The 19,152-nt window shown below is 31.7% G+C and overlaps 1 protein-coding gene across 1 annotated transcript in view; it reads left to right on the top strand.

Moving 5' to 3' along the window:
* Window positions 1–19,152, top strand: part of LOC115891450 — a 174,274-nt gene that overhangs the window by 131,857 nt on the left and 23,265 nt on the right. The window contains exons 6-8 of the mRNA XM_030911902.1: window positions 3,549–3,676; window positions 9,762–10,031; window positions 18,336–18,584. Of these exons, the coding sequence (XP_030767762.1) occupies window positions 3,549–3,676; window positions 9,762–10,031; window positions 18,336–18,584 (647 nt within the window). The remainder of the gene's footprint in view (window positions 1–3,548; window positions 3,677–9,761; window positions 10,032–18,335; window positions 18,585–19,152) is intronic.

The raw sequence follows: 19,152 nt of genomic DNA, 5'->3' as shown, positions 1-19,152 counted from the left end.
TTGTTTTTTGTAATTATTTTAAATACCATTATTTTTTATTTGATATTGCTCTAGTTTCGACTAATAGTAATAATACTGTTACTATTATTATAATAATATTTTATAATAAATTAGGTAAAATATATAATTTATTAATTTTAATTTTATTTTAATTTTATTAATTGTGATTAATAATAATATAATATAAATTGCGTTTATCTCATCAAGGAGGCCGAATTCAATAAAATATCAAGAGATAACTTTTAATTGGCATTAAACGGCCCATACAATTTTGATATCAAAAGAAAAAAGTCAGTAGTAGCGCACATGTTTTTTTTTGAAAAATATTTCAGTGATAACCCATATGCACGTCCTTGATGAATTTATCGACACTTTTTTAGCATTAAAATACGTAGCACTTATAGTAACTTACCCTTAAAATTTCATTCGAATCATTAAAAGTTCTTGGAAGAAAATTATAATAAATCGAAAGATTATTAAGACTTTAACACCCTGTAGCTACGAAACAAAGCAGAATCGGACCTATGTTAATATGAATAATAAATTTTATTTTTACCTGAGAAATCTCCCCACGAGAGATGGCACATGTTTTATGAAACACCCTGTACAGGCGATACTTTTTAAAAAAATATGCATGGCAGCAGATATAGAACTGGTGGCTAAGAAGACTAAAAATATTTTAACATAAAACGAGGAAAACATAAAACGAGGAAAACATAAAACGAACACATCAGAGTGAATGTACCTAAACGAGCCTAAACCTGTGTTAAAATTCGTGACTGATCACGTGTGCGTTAGGCGTTATAAGCCAGTAAGAGAGGGTTTTAGGGTCCGAATTCTTGAACACCTGCACTGATTGACAAATAAATCACCTATTTTAATTGCAAAAATCAATAAAGGGATGAATTCTACGCAAAAAATGTTTTATAATATTTTTTCAGAAAATAAATATTTTCCTAGTTTAGAATTAGAAATATTGATTTTTCATCTAAAAATTGCATATTTTTAACTCGAAAACCTTGCGTTTTATCGCAAAACTCATATAAAGCAAAAATTAAACTTTTGGAACAACTAAACGATTATTTTTTGTTGATTACCGTAGGTATAATAATAGCTGAGTTGTCACTCTGTAAAGGTGATTTTTTATTTTTCGAAAACTAAAAAAAATAAAATTGCAACCTTTTACCGTAAAATAATGGCGAAAAAAATACATTTTTCGAAGAAAATGAATATGGCCGTTTTTAAAGTGCTTCAAACGACCTTTTAAATACGTTTTTTTATCCTCGCTTACTGGCATATTAGCCCATTTAGTTTGCATTAAAAAACAGTTTTAATCAAAATCGTTTTTGACTTCTCTTTCATTAATTGTACTTAACAGTACCAATTAACTTAACAGTGCCGAATTTTAAGTAAATTCAATCCAGGAAATAATGGTGTCTCTATAATTTTTGCCACTGCTTTTCACCCCCTAAGAATTTGGCTAAAAAAATTATATAGTCTACATTCTAACCGTCATCGTCATATTAAGATTTAAAACAGTGAAAAAAATAGTGATGTAAAAACAATAAATTACTGTATTATATTAACCTATTTCAGATCGTTTTTTTTTCAAATTATTAGACACGGGAGCGTATACATATTATTTAGGTGCAATAAATACTGACAAGTGCAATATAAAAACCAGTTTTATCTAGTTTTCAAAATTTGCTTTAACAACAAACAACGTGTGATTTCGTAAGAAAGGTTGGCGATTAATTTTTTTCTAATGAACGGCTTTAAAAACTAAAACTAACATGGTTTTCCCCTATTCCTTTTTTTTGTAAAAATGATGAGCAGACTTAGCTCCTAATGCATTTGTCCATTTTTTAAGATTTTGAATCAAACGTGGCATTGCAAACTACACTTTACACGACTTAAATGGCAAAAATACCGTAGACTTTCTATGTGCTGTATGTCCATTGGCGGGAGACAAACAAATTTGGTTGTGGATAAACTGCTGTTTGTTTATCATTGCCAGATGAAGAGTTTATTTTTGTACTACAACTTCTCTATTTTTTGAATAATACTACTTAAAATATTGAATGGAACTATACGACTGGGACCATGCACCATGGCTAAAGGACAGTCAACAGTTCTTTTTTTCAATTTTTTCATATATCATCAAAACTAGATTTTTCAAATGTAGGTGTACTATTTTTATGATTTTTTTATCCACTTTTCCTTCCAGTATTTTTTTGCAAGAAATATTGCTATTATACTTGAAAAGTACTAGTGTGTATAGCAGTTTTTCTTTGTTTGCCAAAATTCGAAAAAATGATGGATAAAATGCATATCTAGAAAGTCTACTCCTCAAATGTATTGAAAAAAAAACGACTTCAAAGGTACCAGGGTCCTGACAATTGATGATCACTCTGTCGAGATTATTCCCTATTATTATACCGGGTGCGTCTCAAAAGTGGCTCACTTCTATAACTTCCTTATTTTTTCAGATAAAAAAACAAGATTTGGTATGTTAGTATATGACATAAATTAGGATCGATTGACGTATTTAGTAGTTTTCGATCAATTCCTGTTTCACCGGAAATGACTACAACTTTTGATTTTTAAATGGCACCCTCGGAATTTTTTTACTTTATTCGATAGAAAATGACACTTTGAATAGAATGACGACATGTCAACTGTTGATATTCTCGCTTAAAAAATCGTATTTTAAATTTCAATCTAGGCTGTGTTAACAACACTAATTTTTAATCAAGGAGCCTTGGAATAATAGATTTGATCGTCTAATGCTTTTCGTGTCTTCGGTTAAAAGATGCCTAAATCATATATCATATCTCAATTTTTTTAAATTGAATGATGTGGCTCATTATCATACTTCGAAAAAACATTTTTTACGAATAAATTGATACAACACACTTGGTATTTTGAGTCAAAGTGTCGTTATGAACCGCATGTTACAATTTCAAATAAATTATATGTGAAACAAATCATATGTCAAAAGTTGCTAGTTAAGGCGTATAAGAATAAAGTAAAAAGAACACCGAGGGTGTCATTTAAAAATCAAAAGTTGTAGTAATTTCCGGTGAAACAGAAAGTGACCGAAAACAATTGAATACGTTAATCAATCCTAATTTATTTCATATAGTAACATACCAAATCTCGTTTTTGTATCTGAAAAAATACTTTTTAGACGCACCCGGTATAATCAACTATAGAAAGATTAAATAAGGATAAAACGTTTCCAGACACACAAGTTTATTTACAAAAAATATGTATTTTTTTAAATTTTAAACTTTACCATTTAAAAATAATTTTTACTGAATGTATACAATAATTATAATTACACTTATTAAGGCCTACTACTGCCAGGAAGTGCCATTAAAAAATAAAGTCGAATGACGAACAAGTAAATGAGTCTAGGGCTTGACCTCGTCAAAATTATCATCGATTCAGGTGTCTTTGACGCCGTTTTTTTTCTATTATATCATATTAGAATGGATATTTTTTGAATAGGGTACAGTACTGATTAATTTTAATTTCATTTTCAGGGATTCGAATTGCAGGAAGAAGGAAATTGTGCAGCTGTGGTCGAATCAATTAGATTTGGCCTGATCATGCAGTTGAAGGAGACGGTTTCAGTAGCCAATATCCAGCAGAGATTGGAAAAAATAAATAAGTACGTTAAATTGTGTATTTATTTTACAAAGCGATAGAAAATGATTGAAAATTGAAATAGTTTCTATTAGAAAATTGAATTAGATTTATTAAATTCCTTTACATAAGAATTTAACAATAATTAAAATAAGCAAGGCATACCTATTATAATAACAAAATGTGGTAATTCAACCATTACAGACACATAGATATATAATTTTCCTTAACGATGTTTAAGCAGGTTATGTGGTATATTATTGGCAAATTATTTTTTGATTCGAATGGTTTATATAGCAAATATTTACTTAATTGATAATCATGATTAGCTTACATAGACGCAATCGTTCAGAATGCGGTTAGACAGCTGCAGTACAATGTATTATTACATAACATTTATCGTTTTAAAAAATGTTTAAGTAATCCTTTAAAAATAAGTTTATCCTTTAAAAATAAAAATATTATTCAATTGTCGTATGAAATCATTTTCCAATAAAATTAATTGATCTCTACATCGATCGTATTGGTGTAAGTATATGACAGAATGAATTATTGATATAAAGATACTGACTATATTTGCATTTCAAATATTTATTTATGAATGTATCAAGACCTGTTCAGCATAGCTTGTTATGTAAATAAACCTATCCTGTTCTTAATCTATTTAAATTTCTGTCAACTTTTGATTTTCTGGATAAATTTTGCTAATTGCATTAAATAACACTGTTGTTCAATTTAGATTTGAAATTGTAAGAATATTCTGGTCAAATACTATCAGAAATGAGGATTTATGCAGCTTGACCAACCAGAGGCAGGTGTAAAACCAGATCAAACTTAGGAAATGGAGGTGGATTGGTCACACTTTAACAACATCATTGGCAGAGTTGTAGAATATAGAATGTTTAGGAGGGGAGTTAATCGCCGCGACCTTATAGATCTATTGTGTGTTCCCCTTTCTTGAGTTATAACGAGTTATAACTCATCATACAGTCTCAGGGCTATAACAAAAGCCAATATCTGAGACGGTTCCACAGAGGCCAGCTCTCCATCCTCGACATCAAACGTACCAAAGTTCATAGCACGAATGGTCGTCGTCTCGGCGCACTCAGTGATAAGGTGTTCTGGTGTTTCCCCATTTTCCCCACAAAATCTGCATTCGCCGTTGTTTCTCAGCTTCAGCCTACTGAGGTGTTCGTTGAGGAGACAGTGTCCTGTTAGAAACCCCGTGACAATCCGAAGATTGTTTTTACTTAAATCAAGGAAAACCGATTTTCCTCGGTCGTAAGTTCTGAGGAACTTCTTCGAGTGTCTTAGACCGTTGGAGGACACCCATTCCAAGTTACGGATGGAGTCTTCCAGATTCTTCAGTTCCGCTTTCAGTTGGTTCCCGTTTGGAAAACAGAACAGTTCTGAACCAGTTAGTGGTGTGTTCGCTTCTTTCCTAGCTAGATCATTTGCTTTTTCATTGCCTTCTATCCCTTGGTGAGCAGGCACCCAGAGTAGGAGGACTTTATTTTCTTTGCCTAATTTGTTGAGCTTCTCTAGGAATTCTTTGACCAACTTCGAATTGATGGTTACTGAGTTGATCGCGTTAAGTGCTGCTTGACTATCGGATAGGATGACAATTTCCTGTTTTCGATAGTTCCTATCTACGATAAATTGTACGTATCTTTGGATAGCGTAAATTTCTGCCTGAAGGATACTGGGGTAGGTGCCCATTGGTTCGTAGTATTTAGTTTTCGGCCCAAATACTCCTATCCCTGTCCCTGCTTTGGTTTTGGAAGCATCAGTATACCACGTGATGGTATGGTCTTTTATATGCTGAGTAAGCGTTTCTTTCTTCCAATCCTTTTTATTACTCAATACTACAGTGAGGTGTTTCTCAAAGTTCTAAATTCTTGGTATGTCATCCACTGGGAGTTGGAGATTGGCAGAGTTATTGAGTACTGCTGGACAGTAGAAGAAGTGGTCTTCCAAGACATACATAAAAAGAAAATTTGAGCAGTAAACGAATCATGTCAAATCAATTTCCAACAACCGAACCCGCTGGAGAGCATTTATTGAAGTCCTACGCTCCACGTAGGAGTAAAGAATAAAATGAAAATGATGCTTGTACCCTTGTCTGTTTCCCCAGTGGACGATCCCGGGTTTTACTGCGCTACAGATTATATATTTGAGTAATCCTAGAAATGGCTCTGGATATATAGACGTTCCTCGGTCTAGAGGTTTTCGTCTATTGTTCTGATGTTCCCGTCTATTCCTTCTCTCCAATTCCGCCTAGGTCTCCCTCTCTTTCCTTTTACCTTGTGGTGTCCAATTGAATACTTTCTTTGGTATTCTGCTCTCTTCCATTCTTTGTACGGGCTTGTACCACCTGAGTGGGTTAATTTTTGTGTCGTCTGTCATTCTATGTTTAACGCCCATGATGTTCTCAATTCCCTCATTTCTTACTTTATCCAGTTCCGATTTTCCGGCTGCGTGCCTCCAAAAGTCCATTTCTGTAGCTTCGAGTGACTTAAGGGTTTTTTTTCTTTCAAAGGCCATACTAACATAACTAATGAAGCTTTTAACTATGCTGTTCTAAATTTTGTGCTTGTTTTGTTTTGATACTGCCTTATCCAGTTAAATACTTTTTTTTCGATGAGGAGGGAAAAAATCTTGCATATGACACTCACAGTTGGGTAATGCCGGATTCCTACCGGCTTAAAAAACCCTCCTCCAACTACCACTTACTGGAATCCGCTCTTGCATTGCTTCATTGCAAAGGGTTTCTAGAGATTTACTTCATGACTAATGAAGTCTACCAATAGAATACTGTTGAGTTGTCTAATTGCTTGTCTTCCCTGGTTGTCTCTGTACTTAATTTCTTCATCAAGGCTATTGGTAATGTTGCATGCCAAGATATTTATATTTTTGGCAGTGTTTTATCTCTTGCGGTTGTCGTTCTAGCCATTAAGTTCTGTTGTTCGATCAGTACGTGAAGCTTTGGCGAACAAAAATGGCTTTGGATGAAAACAGCGACTAATTACTATTTTGTTCCATAAAAAATTCTTAAGGCATTAAAATGAGAAATATAGTTTGATTAAATTTATAATTTTTATAGTTGAAATTGATTTATTAAGCATTTTTGTCTAGAAATGTGTCATGCAGATCTGGTTTGTCTCTCATGTGCTGCTTCTAGAACTACATGGGTATTGCGTATTATAATTTTAATCTAAAAATATATTTTAGAATATTTCTCAGTGTATTGAGGTTTGTTTAATTTTTCGTGTAGGTTTCTGATATTTTTGTATTAAAAATTAATTGTGTGAGTAATTTCTTTTCGAGAATATTGTTATTTTGGCTAGACAGCGAGATTTAGGAGTACGTTTTCATTGTATTGACTTATTCTTCAAAATTACATTCGTATTTCATTGTACAAGGAAAACTGCAAATTTTCTAGTGATGCCAAATAAATTTTGAAGGCTAATTTTTTAATAGTAAAAAAGTATGGGATTTATAAATGATTATAATTATTCATTTGTAATTTCAAAAGTGAATTTTCTAGAACTGTCAAGTATTGTTTAAAAATAGTTAGGTATGTAGGTATGTAGATTTCTATGTGTTGGCTATTGGATACTAAATAAGTTCCATAACCATTTTATTGTATCCCCAAAACAAATATGTCATATGTCACCGTTTTTACTAGAACACTTGGCACCGTTGATAGTTGTATTAAAAAATATAAATAAAACAAATTATAATGCCATTACTTTTTCTCCTACTTTCCAAGAAACAAGCCTCTCTATTATGTTTACTTTATTTATGGCAGTAGAAATGTGGTTAGTCTTTATTTAAAAATATACCGGGTGCGTCTCAAAAGTGGCTCACCCCTATAACTTTTTTATTTTTTCAGATACAAAAACTAGATTGGGTATGTTAGTATATGACATAAATCAGGATTAATTGACGTATTCAATTGTTTTTGGTCATTTTCTGTTTCACCGGAAATGAATATAACTTGTGATCTTTAAATGGCACCTCGGTATATTTCTACTTTATTCGATAGAAAATGACACTCTGAATAGAATGACATGTCATATGTCAACTTTTGACATTTTTGTTTAAAAAAAATTGTATTTTAAATTTCAATCTAGAGTGTACTGTGTTAAAAACACTAATTTTTAATTAAGGAGCTTTGGAAAAATAGATTTGATGGTCTATTGTTTTTCGTGTTTTACCTTGGCCGGTTAAAAGATCCCCAAATCGTATTTTTAATCGTATCTCAATTTTTTCAAATCGAACAAGGGTGGCTCATTAGCATATTTGGAAAAAGATTTTTTTTACGAATAATTTGGTACCAAACACTTGGTATTTCGAGTCAAATTGTCGTTATGAACCGCATATTACAATTTAAAATAAATCATATTCGATTATGTCAAAAGTTGACATATGATACGTCATTCTATTCAGAGCGTCATTTTCTATCAAATAAAGTAAAAAAATACCGAGGATGTTATTTAAAAATCAAAAGTTGTAGTTATTTCCGGTGAAACAAGAATTGACCAAATACAATTGAATACGTCAATCAATCCCAATTTATGTCATATATTAATATACGAAATCTCGTTTTTTTATCTGAAAAAATAAAAAAGTTGTAGGAGTGAGCCACTTTTGAGACGCACCCGGTATATAATCATACGTTTTTGAATATAGATACTAAATGAGACATTTTCAATTCTTGAGAATCTACGAAGGCTGTCTTTTATATTTTGCATACAGAGGAATAATTTTTCGAAGTATTCTCTACGAACAGAAACTCATTTTTGCATCCATTGGAACCTGTTCTGAAAGAAGTTATTCCACTCGCTTGTTAGTGCCTTCAAAATTGCGTTTTTGAAGGGGCTGGCTACATCTTATGGGTTCTGGAACTGAACTAATTAGTTCTCATTTTATTCTTAATTTTTGAAAAGTAAAAAGACGTTAGGACTTAGATCGGGACTGTATGGAGGATGGTCGAACAATTTTGTTTTCTTGTTTTAAAAACTCAATTGTTTTTTGAGCTGTGTGAGAACATGTATTGTTTCTTAGGATCACTCGTCGTTGAGGGTTGGTTTTTCGAAATTCAGCAATTACTTCCGACAAACAAATAGATACGTACCAATAAGCAGGAGCAGTTCTTTGATCTTGGAGAGGAATTGTTTCTGCATGACCCGCTTTTGAGACACAACTGTGGCTACTATCTTTTTGGAAACACTTCGAGAATAAGATAACTTTCGTCGGTTTTAGTTCACCTCAGAATTTTCTGTTTAAACAACTGTCTTCGAGAATTGTAAAACTATTGCGCGAAAATTTTCTCGGCTTTATTCCATTTTTCGAATGATTCGTCAATTTGAAAAATTCAATTTATGTACAGCTTTAAACAAAGCGGTCTAAAACTTTGTCGTCAAGTTAACTAAAGATGATAGTTAATTTTGACATTTAATATATATTAACAGGCACCTACTACGTTTCTATATGCAAGATATAAAAGGCAACCGTCCGTCGTATTGAGTGCTAGGCATTTATTAATTGGAGCTTCTAAGCATTGGATCAGAGCGTAACCTAAGTTCTTTTTTTTCATCTTTGATTGATACATTTAGTTATTTAGTTTTGTTTCTTCATGTTCTTCTGTATTGGCCGAGCCTTCTACTATAGCATTTAGCCCACTTTCAATAAATAATGTCATATTGAAAATTAACATCAAAAATTAATGACTGAAAAAATTGCAAATAGTTTGTAGCAAGTTCATTTCTCTCTTAAAAATTAACCAAGGCATGTATTGACATGATCCAAAAACAAAATGCTCAGAAGACATGGTTCTGATTGAAAAACAATGTTTTAAAAAAAATTGCTGGCAAAATGATTGCACAGGGTATTTTAAAGTTAGAGTAAAAAACAACCATTTGATAAACCCTGTATAATAAAGCCCAATACTAAAGTTTATAAAAAAATTAATTTACGTATTAAAGATAAATATATTATATTAAAGTTTTAAAAAAATTAAAGAAAAATATAACGCTTTAAATTTGACGAAAATTTTTTCCGTTTTTTTTTGCATCTCGTATTAACATTGTCCACTTCTTTTTCAGACAAATGTTGCAACACATCCGTACCATTCCAGACATCATTCTCCTGGGGAATCCCAATCCCAGTCTCAAGCGCATCTCCATTTTCTCGTTTATGGTGCGCCATCCGCGCGGCACATTCCTACATCACAATTTCGTTTGTGCCGTGTTGAACGACGTGTTCGGCATCCAGGCACGAGCAGGATGTCCGTGTTCGGGTATTTACGCACAGGAACTGCTGGGAATCGATCAGAGTCTGGCCGATCAGTACGAGAACATTATTTTGGAGGATAGGTGAGTGCAGCAGACTTAAATCTAAAAATAATTGTTTAGACAGTTTTTTTCGGGGTTGGAAACAATCATGATTTTTTTAATTTAAATCAGATTTTTTTGATTTTAATACAAAACAATATTTAAATCGGATTTCCAAATGACTAGGATTTAATTCCAATTAAAGTCCTATTCTAAATGGTTAAATCTTTATAACTCTGCCTTATACCGATAACATTAACAATTCTACGGCGCGTGTCATTTTTCCACATCGGTCACCAATATGTTCCGCAAAAAAATCGTTCGCTTCAGATCAAAACGATTTTTTTTCAAACATCTCAAAGATATTAACTTTGAACTGTCATTTTAACGCCTAGGCATAAAAGTAAAGCACTGTTACGGCTAAGCACAAAAGTACAAAAATATATTATTAAACTGATACTAAGTGTCAAATTCAACGAGTGTACAAATTGTTGCTCGATTACTGTTCATATTTGCAATGTTTGAAACTGATTAAAATATTATTTGTAATGTTTTAAAAGAAATAGTATGTTCTATTGGCAGTAAAAATGTACTTTTTGTGCCTCCCTGTAACGTCGGAATAGCTTTATGATGGTCCTTCAAAGGTACAACATCGTTTAAAAAAGGTTTAATTTTTATTCCTAATAAAACTAGTGTACTTACTGCAGATCAAAATGTCGGTAGGAATTTTGAAACCTACAACCGTTTCAAAAAAAATTAAACATTTCGTTTTCTGACAACGATTATAGATTCTCGGGAATGAAGATATAGGTAGTCTCAATATCAGATGAACTTAGTTCTGCACTAGACTTTGCGAATGATATGTATTCGAACAGCGATTTTTTGTCACTTATACATAAATTTTAAAATAAATCCACAATAGTGAATTACAGAAGTAAATCATACTACACCAAAACAAAAAAATGTTTTTGTGACTTATCCCTGTTAAATCCAACTGTAATTAATTTATTCTATAACGTTCAGTAAAAGTACTTGTAATATTGAAATACATTCTTTCTCTATGCTAGTAACGATCAAACTAAGAAAACCAAAAACAAAACAACAATCAAACTTATATTTTGAAGTTTTAATTTCATCGTTTGGTATTTTTGGGGGCAGGCTGCAGTCACGATTTTGTCGAAATGTTTCATTTGATTTCTGATACTGACCTGCTTTAAAGTCTATAAAAAAATTGACCCTGCTAAGCTGAGAAATGGATGTACGAAATGTACTTAAAATTTGTCTATTTAATAATTAAACGGTATAGTTACAGTTACTGAGATCATAACAAAATAAAAATTAATTATTAAAGTCAAATAATGATCATGATCATATCTAACTGACCTATTGTTAATTATAGTTATTACATGACAATCAATAAAACTCTAAACGTTCCCTAACCCAGTGTGAGTACATAATATTATCAAAGCAAAACCTTTGAAGGCGGATAAAAGCATTAGCAAATTTAAATTAGATAACTTAAAGATTGTGAGTTATTTGTCCTTTTATCCGCCTTCAAAGGTTTTTCTTTGATAATCATTAAAACAATTAACAATTTAAATAGTCTGTTTTTCATAACCTTTTTTTATAACTTTTTTTGACACACCCTGTATTAAAAAAATAGTATATGCCCCTTTACAAACCATGCAACATCTGTATAATTTTTTTCATATTTTCGACGACGACGATATTGGACTTATGGGCCTGGCACTAATGGTATCTATATCACCACCTTGTAACGTATAATAATCTGAAATACTACGGTTTTCTGAAAAAAATAACAAATGTCTTGTAATATACTATAATATCATACAGGAAGCACCGATAAAACGCCGATGACTAATGATATTTATCAAATTTGCAGACCTGCTAAAATTGTTCGTTATCGTAAAAGTATTTGTCCTTCGCTGGATGTGGATAAACAATGTTATTGTTAAGCACGAATATTTTTATGTTATTATTTAGTTAAAATTAATATAGAAATAACGATTTTCTTTGTTTTATGAGAACATTGTCAAAATTCAAAAGTAAACTTTTGGAAAACAGTGGTATTATACCACTGCCACTGAGAAATAAATATGCTATTCTTAAAGCACATAAAATGTTTATAAACGTTTACAAACGTTTATAAACATTTTGCTCGATTATTGCGTAGGTACATCAAATTTACGCAAACGAAAACACGCTCAAATGTTAGCAAAACCGTTTGTCAAAGTTCCGCTAGATGTCGATCGCGATACTTTAAAGGATTTATGTTTATAATTTCTGGGAAAGTTGGAGTTATTGGATGTTATATTGCACCTAAGAACATACATACATACTGCCATTACTCGCTGACGAGTATTCGACACGCATCAAAAGATGGTCACACAAGGCGTTTTCTTTCATGTGCTTTTCTGTTACTGAAGCCCGATACGTGATGTTATTTGCCTACCGCACTCCGGACATTCAAAAATCTCATTGCTTTGTTGTCTCTTTACTTTTTGGTTGTCGCTGTTAACTGAGTTTACAATTCTCCTCCATTGAGTTCTATTGTGAACTGCTTCATCCCAATGATTCTGCATGTTAATCCCCTTTAACCCCTTTAACCCCTTTTCACCCAAGAATGACGTAATTACGTCCCCCTTTACGTGTAACATTTGAAATGGTCACAACACAAAGCGATGCACAGTGATGCAGAAGTTCCCAATAGCGGGAAAAAATCAAAATATCAGAAGTATTTTTTTAATTATAATTTCACTCGTATACTTCCTAATGGTTCAAATTTTCAGAATTGTCAAGATTTTTGAATAAAAACGAGTCCATTATTAATCTCTGATAAGAAATGTTCGAGCTTATAAGATTATTAGCTGAAGCTAAAATATTTTGATTAAAGAAAATTAGTGCGTTTAACGTTGGTAATAAATTAGCTAAAAACTGATGGTACTCTGAGAAAGTATAATGTTTTCAACTATGTTCCCTCATGGTAATTCTAGTTTTGCCTTCCCTCGTACCATAAAAAAAATCAATGAAGACCTTGATGTAATTAAGAACTGCTTAATCTAAAATCACATTTTAGGTAAGCTAATACAAAGTGCTCCAAATTGCTCCAAAAAATATGGTCTAGGTTCAATTATTAGCCTTTTTTATAACTACGAAGTTTCATGACCAGCATTAACCCTCAAATACACTTTAGGTTGCCTAACTCTCCCGAAAACCATGATTTAGTTTCTCAAAATAAATTACGTATGACAGTATATTACTAGGTGTTTCTCAGGTGCTATAAAACATTGTTGTTGACTATTTTTAATTAGTTTTAGAAAGGAAACTGGTAATATATTTTCTCTTATTCAATTTAATTTTCGATATACAAGGTATCCAAATTTAAAAATAAATTTTTAATGTGTAATTTTAACTAGCTTTTCACAGTTAAGCCTAAATTTTTATTCGTTTTGTGCTTATATGACATTACACTTAATATTATTAGAAATCTAATTAATTTTGAATAATTATTGTTAATATAAACTACAAAGATGTGTCAATGTGTCTATGATGCATCAACGTTCAGTCAACAACTTTTATCAAGAATGTCATGCACCTTCTACTAATTTTCTCGGATATAGCATCACTGTGCAACGCCCAGTTCGGGTTCTTTTTCACTTAATTTTTAGTACTCAAAACAGCGTTATACCACATAAACCTCGTAGCTTCTGCCGGGTCCAGACCAAGCAGACAAAACAACGACAAGATAGGAACATTTATGTTTTACGACAAAATTGCGACAAATCCAATACATTTCTGCGACATATTTCTCTCATTTTTGTTTTGTTTCAAAATTCGGAGACTTTTCAGTGTCCCTTCTCGAGTCAGTAAAGATCAGTGTCTATGTTTTGTTCGTATATTTTACGACCAGTTGTCACCGCAGCAGTGTCGATGGCGTGTGCTACCAGTAGTAGACCAGTGAAATCACACATGGTTATTAACACCCATTCACAACAAATAAACATTTGACTTTGTTGTACTTCTGTCCTTGCGATGTGGACAATTTCTCTCAAGTTTGTCTTGAATTCCCCATTTTTTGTTGTCTCAGTTTGTCTTGTTTTTGTCTCAAAATCGTGTTTAATTTTTGTCGCCTTTGTGTGGACCCGGCATTAGTGTTTAATAGTTTCAGTAAAAACTGAATTATTTAAAACCAAAACACTTAAATATTATGAGAAAGCGACTATTTTAATATTATTTCAATGCAGGGTTGGCATGATTTAAATCAAGTGATTTTTTTAATTTTAATCATGTGACTTAAATAAACAAATCATCTTTTTTAAAACTTTACAAATACCCTATATCTAGTCGTTAAATAAAATGTTACATTTGCTATTGTAACGTTTAAATATTTTTAATAAATCGAAAAATAATTGTAAATGTAATAAAACTATATAAAAAATGATTTGTATAACACATATATAGTCTGTCCAACGAGAAGATCCTTGACAGTGATAGATGTGTCTGTCATTTTAATTTCAAAGTAGTTTATTTTATTTTACAAAGAAATAAGTTGGTACAACTGGAACGCATAGCAGGAAATATTTAAAATTTGATTGACAAGATGACAAGTGATTACTTCAAAATATTGTGAAAAAACTGTATAAAACTGAAAAATGTAATCGAGTTATTTTATTTAATAAAACCGGTATGTGTTAATACAAAACAAACAAGAAAAAGACACTACATACCAAAAAATATATAAAAAAAGAACTATTTTTACTTTCAAGTTTTATGAAACTATCCGCATTTATGATTATATTTATCAATATAACTTATGTACAAATACAAATTTGTAATATTCCACAGGAATAAATAAAACAACATAGGTAAATAAAACAAACTATTTTATTAATAATAACACCTACCAAATTCTATACCTTAAAGGTTGATTAATTAACTTTAATCTTAATTTTTTTAAACCAGTACCTCTTGACATTATTTTTCTGCAGTACTAAAATCCATTATTTACCTATCGTGTGATGTCGATATTTTTCAGCTACTCCAGTTTTTAGTATGTGTTTAGTTTGATCCTTCTACCATATACGAGATGGCACTTATCTACGACGAGATGGTATACAAACTTTAACGATGGGGTGTATAAGACTTTCTGCCTGGGCAGCGAGTATTAACCATAAACTGTGCTCTGGGTCTACAGTTAATTTTCACTCGATTTTTCCTCCACTTGACTTCAAAAGACACAAAACACACGTAATAATACGAATGAAAATGCATCATCTTCCAAAACGCAGGGTATTTAACAAAAGTTGACACAAAATTATAACCTATAATTTGGCAAGACTTTGACAAGCGTCAAAAATGACAAAAATCTAAAGGCGAGTTCATACCCATCGGCGTCCGTTTATCGTTCATCGTTCCGTCAAACCAATAAAATTGAAATACGATCTGTCATTTTTTAAATAAACCAATAAAACTTGTTAAAAACATCAAGACACGACGCATGACGGATTTATATTTAAACCCATCCATAGATAACTTAAAAATTATTAGAAACTTTTTTTAGTAAAATAAATAGATTGGTATGGGACGTCATCTGCTTTTCTTCTGTCATCGTCTGTCGAAATCTTACCTGAGAAAAAAAAACAGAGCTACATATTCTATTCATCAATTAAAATGTTGGACCGATTTTTGAAGTAATTTCGTGTGAATTCATTAGACTTCTAAAGGGTAGGGATTTATTTTGAAATTTATATACAAGTGAGTAAGAAGTGACAAAAAAACGCTGTTCTAATATATTTCATTCGCAACCTCTAGTGCAGAAAAAGGGGTTCTTTTGATGTTAGACTCACTGGCGGACAAAGGGGGGGCGGTCTGCCCCGGGCCCCGTGTTTTAGGGGCCTCCGAATCTTCATAAGTAATTTTTTATTCAACTGGCAAACAAGACCAATATGTGTTCAGTAGTTAGCAGTTTGTAGGTGGAGTATGCAAACCATACGTATGTATACGCCAACTATAAACAGTATAAATGTAAGCAGATATTTACTTAATTATCAATTATCAGGCCCCAGTAATTGTCAATGGCATTTTCTATTTAGGGAGTTAAATCAAGGGGTAATGTTCTTAGGGGCTAATTTTTTTTTCAAATGGAAACCCACTTTTTTATTTCACTAGTGAAAAGGTTTTCCAATTCGTTCCGTTTTAACTAGACATATTCCTATACCTAAAATAAATCGTTTTTAAGTTATTTAAGATTTAGTTTGAAAACGCATATTTTTCTTGATTTTATCTAGCTTCCTTTGACATTAAGTGTCAAACAGTCAGACAATTTATTTCCATCTGTCAGAAAATTAATTATTTGAATTTCCTATATTATAACTACTGCTGCCTTAAAAGTTTAAAAAGTGTATTTATATAAATATATCTCGTATTTTCGTTCTTTAGTGATATCTAATAGTTGATATTTTAATAATATACCGTACGATCGAAAAAAAACAGCGCAAAGTTGGTTAGCTTGGAAATGATGATCGATTATATACTGTCATAGGTCACTGGTTAAAATCAAGAAAAATATACCATTTAAAGCTAAATCTTAAATAACTTAAAAACGATTTATTTTAGGTACAGGAACATGTATAGTCAAAAAGTAACAAATTTTAAAAACGAAAGTATCGAAAGCCTTTTCACTAGTGAAATAAAAAAAGTACATTTCCCTTTGATAAAAAAATGATTTATGATAATTTTTTAATCGCTCAATTCCATGACAGCTGCGGCAAGTTATTATATGACATTCGGACAATTTAATTTTTGACATAGATAGCCACATGTCTTCTCTTTATGGCACAGTGGCTGTGGTAATCACTAAATTTGACGTTTAGGCTATATACATATTTTTGACAGGTAGTTTTTTTCCCCCAAAAACTATAAGTATTTTTTTTCTCAAAAACGGTTAACGTTAGATAGGTATAGAGTGTTTAATATCAAAATTCATAAAATTTTACAGAGAATTTAAGTATGTAATAAAAAAATGGGGTCACCCATTTAAAATAAGAAAGTTGCTGTCAACTTCCGGTACTTCCGAAAGTTCCGCCATATTGAAAATATTTTTAATCGATAGATCTCATTGTGAAACAATGGCATGCACAAAATCTTGTATCTAGATATTGTAGTTCTCTAGAAACTTCTAACGCAGGCTCAGCGTGAGACATCCTGTATAAATACTTGAATTTTGTCAACCATTATACATACTTACGTCATTCAATTTTTACAAAATGTGCATTAGAAGTATATCATTATCTAAACAGACCGGGGGCCACATTTAGCTTTGCCTCCCCGTGAGGGCCCCCGACAGGCTTTAGACCGCCACTGGTTAGACTATATGTTCAAATGGTGAGAAAATATGCTGTTATACGTCTTTTTTGAACTTCTGCCTTCATCAATTTATCTTCTAGTTCTTTCCAAATTTCTACCGACATTTCGACCTGCAGTATTTTACAATTTGACAATAAATAATACTAATTTCATTCCCGATTTAAGACTATTTCCGAACAATATAGTGTATTGTGTAATGTGTGAAAATTAAACTTTATTTGACGAGGTTGTATACGTTTGACAGACTAGCGTAAACAGGAAGGCACAAAAGTACATTTTTACTCCGAAAAGAATATAGATACTATATTTTTTCAAACATTACAAATAATTTTTTCATCAATTTCAAACGTTGCAAATAATATAAAAAGTAATACCTTGTAAGTAATCGAGTAACAATTTGTAGACTCGTTGAAATTGACGCTTAATATCAGTTTAATAATATATTTTTGTACTTTTATCTTAAGCTTAGAAATGAGAAAAATTAATACTCTTGTGACATTTCAAAAAAAAATCCTTTTGATCTGAAGCGAGCGACTTTTTTTGCGGAATATATTGGTGACCGATGAGGGAAAATGACACGCGCCGTAGAATTGTTAATGTTATCAGTATTGCCCAGAGTTATGAAGATTTCGCCTTTTAGGATGGGACTTTAAGTTCTAATTATATGCAAAATCCGATTTAAATAATGTTTTCTATTAAAATCACAAAAAAAAATCTGATTTAAATAAAAAAAATCTGTTTTTTTTTATTTTTTTTATGAAAATCGTGATTTTTTCCAACCCTGTTTTAATGCGATCAACATTAGAACTGCGTGAAATACAGAGCCGAAAACTTCTGATTTCGGCCGCATCGAGCGCTGCGGTCTGAATTTTTAAAATCAACTGAAATGTACCAAACCTATAAGTTGTAATTCAGTTCTTAACACCAAAGAATGTTTCTATATCAACTTTTCCTCTCTAGGAGACTATCAAGTCTTAACTTAGGAGTAGAAAACTCGTCGCTGGAATTACTGAGGCCCGGTTTCACCCGCATTTGTCTTCCATATTTTATAAACGATGCGGAACTGGCGTTCGTAATGGAGGCGGTCAAAATGGTGGCCACAGAGGGATGGAAACTGCTTCCACAGTATATCGTTGATCTCGACACAGGAGAATGGAGACATCATACCAATACCATACAGAGAGATAGAAATAGGCTTTCAGCAGTGAGGTATGTCTACGTGTAATCAAATAGAAATTATGTTTTTGAAATTATGATATAGAGTATGATATAATGAAGTACGTATTTTTCAAATCAAAATAAGCTAATTGGACACGTTTCATTTTATACAAAAATGCGTCTTTGGTCCGTTAGAAAGCATTAAATTTTAAAAAAGCCAAACATTAGTTAATTAAAAATGTATTATGCTTATTGTCATAAATAATTTGTGACTCTGACAATAATTCTATTTCCACCCACCTGAATATTATCGCCCATTTGATTTTAACACTAAATATGCTAAGCAATATTTTTGTGACTCTAAAGCTTGATTTTCATGCATCCTTTGTCCGACGATACGATGATACGATATTAATTTTATAATTATATATACTACGATATTAATTTTAGAATTATCGTATCGTCGGACAACGGATGCATGAAAATCAAGCTTAACACAGTTTCATTTTTTTAAACTGATAATTGATTAAATAATTGAAGACTTGAAGTAAATAATAAGTGCCAAAAAATTGGTTTGTCATGTTTTATATGTAAAATGTCCAAAAGCTTCATTCAGAAC

This window comes from Sitophilus oryzae, unplaced genomic scaffold (assembly GCF_002938485.1).
Source record: "Sitophilus oryzae breed Bouriz unplaced genomic scaffold, Soryzae_2.0 scaffold_1181_pilon_pilon, whole genome shotgun sequence".
NCBI lineage: Eukaryota > Metazoa > Arthropoda > Insecta > Coleoptera > Curculionidae > Sitophilus > Sitophilus oryzae.
The sequence above is the reverse complement of the archived record's forward strand: the minus strand, read 5'-3'. Positions and strand labels throughout refer to the sequence as shown.